The sequence below is a fragment of the Lathyrus oleraceus genome, chromosome 7, assembly GCF_024323335.1.
Source record: "Lathyrus oleraceus cultivar Zhongwan6 chromosome 7, CAAS_Psat_ZW6_1.0, whole genome shotgun sequence".
In the NCBI taxonomy this organism is placed as follows: domain Eukaryota; kingdom Viridiplantae; phylum Streptophyta; class Magnoliopsida; order Fabales; family Fabaceae; genus Lathyrus; species Lathyrus oleraceus.
Genome location: NC_066585.1, coordinates 168,282,696 through 168,292,863, shown reverse-complemented (window position 1 = coordinate 168,292,863; position 10,168 = coordinate 168,282,696). Strand labels below are relative to the sequence as shown.

The 10,168-nt window shown below is 35.2% G+C and overlaps 1 protein-coding gene across 1 annotated transcript; it reads left to right on the top strand.

Annotated features, from left to right (window-relative positions):
• The first annotated feature begins 4,739 nt into the window (after nucleotides 1-4,739).
• LOC127100777 (uncharacterized) lies at nucleotides 4,740-5,847 on the top strand. Its single transcript, XM_051038049.1, has 6 exons — nucleotides 4,740-4,849; nucleotides 4,940-5,050; nucleotides 5,135-5,216; nucleotides 5,305-5,400; nucleotides 5,500-5,599; nucleotides 5,693-5,847. The coding sequence occupies exons 1-5, from the start codon at nucleotides 4,746-4,748 to the stop codon at nucleotides 5,596-5,598; spliced, it is 492 nt and encodes a 163-aa protein (XP_050894006.1). The 5' UTR covers nucleotides 4,740-4,745; the 3' UTR covers nucleotide 5,599; nucleotides 5,693-5,847.
• Nucleotides 5,848-10,168: the final 4,321 nt, after the last annotated feature.

The following is a 10,168-nucleotide window of genomic DNA, read 5'->3' as shown; positions in this document are numbered from 1 at the left end:
GAAAGATTCTCCCTAATCATTCTTTGTTGCTTAAGGCTCATGGCATGCAAGCCTAGTCAATGACTGACAAGTTGTTGAAGCAGGTTCCAAATGTTGCTTGTGGGGATGAGCCGGATGCCTGAGATCTTGACTTACTGAGGAAATCTATAGTCCATAGGGGGTCTTGTACTTGTTGAGAGGTTGATCTCCAAAGTAACAAAGACAAGTCTCATCAAGTGAACAAGGGACTTATGATCACTTGACAAAGACTGAGGGAGTATGCACAAAGTTATATGATCTAGTTGATTAAATAAAACTTGATCAAGCTAAATCAAAGGGAGTAGGATTGATGAACAAACATGATGAATGATCATAGAAAGACCAGCCTAAGGTCTCATTTTTAGGTAGCCCAAGAGAAATCCATGTGGGTGCAAAGTGTAATGTCTTATGTATTATTGTTAGGTAGCCCAAGAGAAAGCCATGTGTATGTAAATGTGTGCTAAGTCTAAGCAGATGAATTTAATAAGAAAGAGGCATAAAATAGATGAACAAAAAGACAAGCTCAAAAGTTCAACAGGAGCAGAGGCAAGTCAAAATGTCCACAAGGTCCAAGGGCCAAGGTCACTTCGAGTCAAGCAAAGGGTCTAAGTCCTAAGTCCAAGGTCCAAAGTCCAAAGAGTTCATCATCACTCCAAGTAAAGCATAGGTTTAAGATCAAGTCAAATCAATTTATCATGTTTTGATTCATTGAGGTTAACAAGCAAAACAATGAAACAAGATAAGAAGCAATAGATGAATAAGACAAGATGAATAAATTATGAAGTGAGATAATGCTTAATAAGACATGAAAGTAAAATGCATTAAGTAAATGGTATAAAAGTAAATTACATAAATTAAAATTACTTAAATTACTTAAATTACGTAAATTAAAGGGCAAGAATTAAAGTAAATGATTAATGTTAGGAGTTAATAATCAATTAATTGTGTTAGTACAATTTAGTGTTATGTTAAGCAATCGCAAGTAGGCTTATGAAGAAGTCATACTTATCTGAGGTCGATCAATAACAATGTATGCGTCAGACATGTTAGAGAATTAACACAAAGTTAATCTCCTACGACATGTAACACAATGATCAAAGCAAAAGAAGAGAAGAGATAAAGATAGAAAGAGTGAAAAGGAGAGCTAAGGCAATCACATATGGATCAATCTATCCATAAATCAAAGGAATCAAAATATGGCGCATCAAGGGATAACCTATCATTGATGCAAAGTGTTGAAGATGATTCATGATCATCTATCAACAAATTTGAATCAAAGAAGGTTGAATCAACCTCAAGTCCATATATCAGTGATTTTAAATATGGAAGACCTCATCAACCAAGCAATCAAATTAGGTCAAAACATCAAGTGAACAATAAAAATGAATAAAAAATGATTAAAAATCATTTATAAAGGATTAAAAAGGGAAAATAAAAGGAAAAATTCCAAAGAGGTATCAAAACATCAAACAAGTGTCCCAATTTTTTTAAGAAAATCACAAATACTCTAAATATTGAGATCTCAAAATTTGGGGTGAAAAATGTTTCAAAATGATTAAAAACAAAATGTTAGATGAAAATTAAAAGGAAAATAAAAGGAAATATGAATTAAATGCAAAATGACTTCTAAAAATTATGCAAAAATTATATATTCAGAAAATATTTTTATTAAAATATGGAAAAAAAGTTAGAATAAAAAATAATAAATGAGCTATTTAAAATGAATTTTGAAAGAAAAATAAAATAAATGAAATGAAATAAAAAAAAGAAAAAATAAATTCAAATGTAACGACTAAGAGAGGTGGTGCGTTCTGATTGGCTGGAAAGTTCAAATTTCCCTCTGAAGCGCGCGAAGCACTTCATCTTCAACCTCCAAGTTTGTGATTTTGAAAGTTCATGAACTTGGAGTTTTAAGCTCAAACACCAACCGTGCAAGCTTCTACTCCATTCATCGTTCATGTCTCTCTACATCAGAGCAATTGATTTGCTCTGAGCATAGAGAATTTTCTCAAACTCGTGAAGAAACCCTAGTTCTTCAGAGTTAAATTAAATGGCCAAATCAAAAGATAAATCCAAGGTAGATGAGGACTTTTGATTAGTGGAATACCACGAAGAGAATAATAACTTATTTGAAGTGTAATTTTACTCGTAACTACCTTGTTCAAATCGAAGCTCGAGGTCAACAATGGTGGAACTAGAAGCAAGGTTGTAGGGAGTTTCAGACCACGACAATGCTTCAGACAGCTTCAGATGATGCCGATGAAGAGTTCTGGACAAAAATTTGAAAGCAAAAGGACTTGAATCACTACGCCAAAACAGGTTTTTGGCAGCGCCCCTTAGACAGCGCTTTTCTCCAAAAGCGCTGCTACACGTTAAAAAAAAATAAAAATAAGGAAACTGAATACGTAGATGGCTTAAAGCGCTGCTAAATGGATGGTCTTAGACAGCGCTTTTTAAAAGCGCTGCTAAATGGCCTACCTTAGACAGCGCTTTTGAGAAGGTCCACCTTATACAGCGCTTCTCCCAAAAGCGCTGTCTAAGGCCTTAAAATTATTTAAATTAATCACAACAAAAGCGCTGTCTAAGGCCTACCTTATACAGCGCTTTTTAGAAGGTCACCTTAGACAGCGCTTTTGGGAGAAGCGCTGTATAAGGCCTTAAAATTATTTAAATTAATCACAACAAAAGCGCTGTATAAGGCCTACCTTATACAGCGCTTTTGACAAGGTCACCTTATACAGCGCTTCTCCCAAAAGCGCTGTCTAAGGCCTTTTAAATTTTTAAAAAAAGCGCTGTATAAGGCCTACCTTATACAGCGCTTTTAGAAGCGCTGCTATTGACCCCTCCTGTGCCAGCGCTTTCCTTCAAAGCGCTGTCTAAGGCCATTTTAATTTGTGAGCTTAGCCAGCGCTTTTCATAAAAGCGCTGTCTAAGGCCTTATTTACCAAATTTTTTTTTAGTAAATTATAATATATGAATTCATTCAGTACGTTAAGACCCATTTTGTTTCCCTCGCTCCCACAACCTTCTTCTCACTGCGTTCATACTCGTTGCGTTCATCATCACTGCTTCTCCCAAAACCTCCATTCTTGATTCCTGCGTTCATCACTCACTTCGTTCATCACCGTTTACATTTTGTAAGTGCATTTTCTGTTCGTTTCATCTTTCTTTATTTAGGGCAGTTTATTAGTGATAAAGGTTTGCTTCTGGGTTGATTCTTTTGTGGTTCATGTGTTAGGGCAGTTGATTCTCTTGTGTTAGGGCAGTTGATTCTTTTGTGTGTTAGGGCAGTTGATTCTTTTGTGGTATGTTAACAAATGTATATATTTTTGATATTAATCACCATGTCAAAGGGAGATGGTTTGTGTTTGCTTCCATTAGGTTTCTATTATACTGATGATGAATTGTAGCAAGTGTTAAATGTGATTGTTAGCATTGGCGTGTAAGTTGGATAGGATTAGATAGAACTGTTAAAGGGAGATGGTGTTAGTGTTAATGAAATAGTTAATTAGTGTGGTTAGTGTTAGAATGAAAAACTGAAATGCAAGTTTAGAAAATGCAGGTCAGCTGTTAGACAGTTAAAGAAAGGCTAGCTTGTTAGAATGGGAATGATGTGAGTCAAAGTTAATTGAATGGAACTGCATTGACTTGGCTTGTGATTTTACCTTGTTGAATTGTTTTTTTTCTGATGCCATGAAACTGAACTGATTAAACTTGAATTATGTTGGACTGCTGAACTATATTGCACATTTGAACTACACTTGTTATTTGCTTGAATGTGTTGGACTGGTTTGGAAAATATTTTGCTAAGTTGGATTGGTATTAAATTGGTTTTTGACAATGCTGAACTAGTTTTGGATTGACATATTACCCTACTTGAATTGCTTGTACTTTAGTTGATTACTTTACTGACTGATTGATACATTGCTTGATCTGTTTAATGTCTAATAAGCTGTTGTTTATTTTATAGGGTGTTCATTTCCTTAGGACTCAATTGAGGACTATTGCTAACAAGCTTTGTTGACATCCACAATTAAAAGGTAGTAACTTATTGCCTCTTCTTCTTTTTTTCATAGAAATGACTTATAATATAAGCAATTATATGATAAACGCGGAAATAAGTTGTTTATTCATATAGGGTGTTAGTCCTCTAAATTATTTCCAATCATTTGACATTCAATCATAATAAATATCCAAATTGTCATGATTTTAATAGCATAACTACAACATAGTTATAGTTACTTCACTTCATAGTTAGTAGAAGAATAGATATATATATATATATATATATATATATATATATATATATATATATTATATATATATATATATATATATATATATATATATATATATATATATATATATATATATATATATAATTTATTAGTTTGTAATAATCTTCTTTTTGTGACGCGAAAGTGTTTATCTTAGGAAATTCTTCTTTTATGTTGTTTTGAAATAGTTGCGTGAATAATTTAGGAAAACCATGGATAAAAAATGGATGTCTGCCGATCGATTGTCGAAAGAGTACGAGAATGGGGTATTGGAATTCGTTAAGTTTGCTGTTGAACATGTCAAAGACCCCAGTCGAATGAAATGTCCTTGCTTGGGTTGTTGTTATATGGGTCGGGTTGACGCAGATGGATTGAAATCGCATTTACTGATGCGTGGAATTGATCGAAGTTATACGTGTTGGATATTTCATGGTGAGAAAATTAACCGAAATGATAAGAAAACCAGATGAAGTCAGGACGTATGTAGTCGAGCGCTTTATGGCCGACACAGATAGAGAAAAGTTGTTCTTTTTACCGTTTAATACCGGCGACGGGTTAGTTCTTCAATCTAAATTCATCTGTTATAATTTTTCATATTTTGACGTCGTGTAGAAAGTTTCCATCTAACATTTGTTTTATTACAGTGGACATTGGTTGTTGGTCGCGATAAATCCTTTTAAAGAAATTGTGTATTATTTGGATTCTTTACACAATGATTGGACAACATACCCTGCTATGAAGACGATAGTTGACACGTAAGTGCAAATAACCCAATATTCGTGTGTATACTTATTTATTTATGTGAATTGTTCTAAATATTCGTTTATATTTCATTATAGCATTATACAAACTGTTCGAGCACAAAGAAAAATTCAAGTACCAAAGAGAAAAGCCAATAACATTACATGGAATAGAGTGGAGGTATATTAATTATCACAATTTTGATTATATTAGTGATGACACATGATAAAACTTAGGATATTTATCCATATTGTTTTTCCATGTGTAGTGTCCTCGACAACGTAATAATATAGATTGTGGATATTACACGTTGAGGTTTATGAAAGAAACTCTTCTTATGGATCGAACAGATATTCCATCTGATGTATGGATTTCTAACTTATGAGTTATTTTCATATTTAACACATATTTCTCATAATTAAATAGATTTAACTAAATCATACTATGTTATATTATTATGTAGTACTTTGATGAATATAGATGTGCTTATTACTCAAAAGATCAGTTGGATGAAATTAAAGAGGAATTGTGTCAATTCATTATCGAGCTACAGGTTTTGTGAGGTATTGAACTCTTACTTTAATTTTGAATGTGATCTGAATAACTTTGAGTGAATTCCATTTGCTTACTACAATCTTTATTTGGTGTTGTTTCAGGTTATATAGCATATTTAGAAGATAGAACTAGAATGTGTTGAAATACATTTTGATTAGCATTTTTGGAGGTTATTAGAAATGTGTAGATTTTTTGTAAAGGCAAACATTTTCAAGTATATATATAAATACTCAAAAAACTGCTGAAATTAGAAGTATATTGTGTTGAACTATAATGTGTTTATAATGCATATAGATTTTCAAGTATATGTGCATATTCAGAAGATAGAACTACAATGTGTTGAACTATAAGGTGCATATAGATTGGATTCAAGCTCCAATTTATGAAAATCTGCTGAAATTTGCAATTTACAGGTGCTAAATAATGTGGTGAAAACGTATAAAAAGATCCTCCAAAATTTGGAGTCTTAGACAGCGCTTTTAGGCAAAAAGCGCTGGTAAAGGCATTTTAATTTTGACCTTAGACAGCGCTTTTATCAAAAAAGCGCTGGCATAGGTGGTTAATTCAACAAAATATAGTGTAAAAAAGCGCTGGCATAGGGTGGGCTATACCAGCGCTTTTTCTGTAAAAGCGCTGGTATAGCCCACCCTATGCCAGCGCTTTTTTACACTATATTTTGTTGAATTAACCACCTATGCCAGCGCTTTTTTAATAAAAGCGCTGGCATAGGGGGGGTTTAGACAGCGCTTTTTCAGTAAAAGCGCTGTCTAAACCCCCCCTATGCCAGCGCTTTTTTAGTTAATTTCAACATGAAATTAACTAAAAAAGCGCTGGCATAGGGGGGTTTTAGACAGCGCTTTTACTGAAAAAGCGCTGTCTAAACCCCCCTATGCCAGCGCTTTTTTAGTAAATTAAGCGCTGTCTAAGACCTATACCAGCGCCAGTATAGCCAGCGCTTTTAAGCGCTGTCTAATGTCAAAAAAAGCGCTGTCTAATCCCTTGTTTGGCATAGTGAATCGAAGAAATAAGTGACTAGTTTTTTGGTGCTTTCGAGTTTCACTTAGTCAGAGATTTCTTGGCTGTTAGAGCTTGCAAATGAAGGCAAATCACTCCATAATTTATAGGAAATGAAATGAGGTCATGGTTCGTGTGAGTTAGAGGCAAACTCGTGTGAATTAGAGTTGAGGTTTTGAGTTTTGCAATATGTGTGAAATGAAACATAAAAGTGTGATTTTCTGATGAAATGAGGTCGTTTTTAGCCTATTTGAACATGTTTTAACATCAATAAATGTTTTCACATGTGCAAGTGGTCCCAACACAAGGAATGACATGTAATTGCAAATTCTGGGTTCGCGCCAAAACAGAGCTCATGTCACCATGTTCATGCTTAGGCCAATTCCAATCCACTCACGTGTTTTCCAATTTTCTTTGAGCAAAACGATCCTTTCATGGAGTAGAACACAATGTAAAAAGAATCAACTTGAAAGGAGCTTTGAGGAGAGAGTTACAAAGGTGGGAAGTTGGGGCCGTGACCTATAATTTGGCCTGGTCATTTGGCCAAACAGCATGAGGCATGTTTGGTCATTTTGAGATCCCAAGTTGATGACACCATAACTTTTGATTCCCTCATGCATTTTGAGCCAAACTTGGGCCGAATGATCTTGGACATAAGCTTAACAAGATGCAAAAAATAATGGGATCAATGATGCTTGAGATGGAAATGACAAGGGTGGAAAGTGGTGGTCATGACATGGTTTTGACCCATTTTGGCAACTTGTTCCTTTGCACAAATGAGGTCCTTAATGATTGAATTGGTGTTTGACCTTTGAAGCAAAGTTGTAGAGGGACTCAAAAGGCACATTTGGATCAAAGATGCTTGGAAATTGGATAAAAATTTAAGAAGTTATGGAGTTTGGACCAAAGGCATGACATACTTGCAAATTAGGTCAACCACACTTGTGCTCCTTTGTGCCAATTTGATGCTTTATTGTATTTCAAGCGACAATGGTGATATAATAAACATCCTTTGATGAGAACTTGATTAGGGCTTGAGTGATCTTAAGAAAAACTTGAATATTGAGTGATGTGGCATGGAAGTAAACATATGAACAACTTTTAAATCACAATGAAGCCAACTTGCATTTCCTTTGACCAAAAGACCTTTGTCTTTCCTTGATTTGGAGGATGATCACTTATATGCACAACAATAACAAACAATTGCCATCTCTTATTGAAGTTAGGGTTAGTTGACAAGCAAAATCAAGAAGAAACCTTAATGTTAAGATACAAACCAAAATATGGCCATGGTTGTGATCCAATGACCAAATGCAATGGTCATGCATGATATGATTTGATGCATCTAAATGAATTATATAAAAGGAAAAAGGGAGGGTAAATTTTAGGGGATGACACTATCCATGTCATTCTTGTGAACTCATCCATAAATGACACAAAGTACTTATTTACCTCAAATGGCCCACATACATCATAATGCACCACACCCAAAGCATGAGTTGCTCTTGGAGACATTTTTTATGAGAATCACAATCTTGGTCTCTTTCCTCTCGTGCATATATCACATGATTTCTCTGGTGTCACAATATTTGGAATTGCATGTTCCCAATTCTTTGAACTCAAATGCCCTAAGCTTCTGAAGTTGAGATGTCCCAATCTCTTGTGCCACAACTCACTTTCCCCTTCAACACTTCTCACACTAAAAAATTGAGTGTCTGTTGTTGCAACATTCACCTTGAATGTCCTATTTCTTCCCAATTCAGACTGCATAATCAACCATTACTTATTTCCCGTTAGGTGATTTGAGCAGCCAATGTCTATATACCACTAGTCTACCATTTTTTCAACTGCATTCTCAAATTCCATCAATAGCACAAGTTCATCAGAATATCCTTTAGATATGTTGGCTTTTTCACCCTTTCTAACATTTTTTTGCCAACAATTAACAGCAAAATGGCCAAACTTGTTGCAATTGTAGGACTAGACCTTTCTCTTATCAAACTTTTCCTTTCCCTTCTGAACATTCTCATGTTTCTTCTCATCCGGATTGGAGAGTTCTGACTTCTGAGCACCACCACCATTCTTTTTCTTTTTCTCTAGACATGCTTGCTTCTGATTTTTCATGAAAAAAGAAGCGTTTAGAGTATGAGCTTTCAGAGTTTGTTCTGTTTCCCTTTAAGATTTTCTTTCAGTAAGGCGCAACTTTTGTGCCTCTAAACTAGTCTGAAGCTCTTCAATTATCATGGAGCTAGTGTCTTTCGAATGTTATATGGCTAAAACTATGTAATAATATTAAGGAGTGGGTGATCTTAGTACATTTTAAATGATTAATTGTTCAAGAGTGTTTCTCCACAAGACTTCATCTCATTCGTAATCACAATCACTTTGGAGATGTAATCAGACACCTTTCCATTGTTTTTCATGATGAGATTCTCGTATTGCCTGCATAGTGACTACAATTTTAATTTCTTTACTGATGTGTCACGGTCATAACACCACGCAAGTGTATCCACACCGCCTTCGCATTTGTCAAGTCGGCAATCATCTCAAACACCTTCGTATCCACACATTGATGGATATAGAATAATGCCTTCTGATCCTTCTTCCTCATTTGATGTTGCCCATTTCTTTGAGCTTCTGTTGTATTTTTTGCAACCGCAATGTAATTGTTATTAACGAGATCAAGAACATATTGAGTGTTGGAGAATTGCCATCCAAGGCGCAGCGGAATTTAAAAATTTCTCCATTTAGTGATCCTTACGAATGGGCATGATCAGTGATAGAATCGTTACCTCTTGTGGCGATTCAAACCTTTGGTGCAGATCTCTGATAATGATCAAAACCTTTGATACAGATCCACGGGGCGATCATGAACGTTGAACGATGACAACGTCTCTACTCAGTCCACACGAACGGATTCCTTCAATCGCAGTGCTAGCTGTTATGAATGAAGGCTTTGAGTGAGAGAGAGATACGAAATTCCAACTCTTCAGTTGTGTTTTCTGTCTCAATGAGTTACAATGCTTCTACCCAAGGGGTTCTATTTATAGAACCACTTGTGTGGGCTTCAAGCCAAAAAGCCCACTTAAGTGCATTTTGGCCCATATCTCATAAAATGTCAAAATCACTTAAGTATTTGGTACCTTACCATATTCTGTATTTTACTTAAGTACACCGTACCTTACGATGTTCCTTAATTATTCTATCTCTCATCAATCTGTCCTTTGTGTGTGACCCTATAGGTTTTCGTGACGTTGACAATTATATTAAATCACGCATTTTAACATAATAAACAGTGAGCGGTATCTAGCAACACATCACTGCTACCCAAGTCACGAAAATGTCATGTGATCTGACAAAACCTTCTGTGATAATAATTATGTGTATAATTACCCCTTTGCCCTTATGTCTATATTGAACACAAGGTATAAACCGTGTCACCCTTGTCCAGTTCAATATTGGGCCCGTAGACATTTATCCAGTTACGCAGGATTGGCAAATTCCATCTAGGACACTCATGTCCCTCAGCATGCTTCGTGGAGTACCCATCAACTGTCTTTATG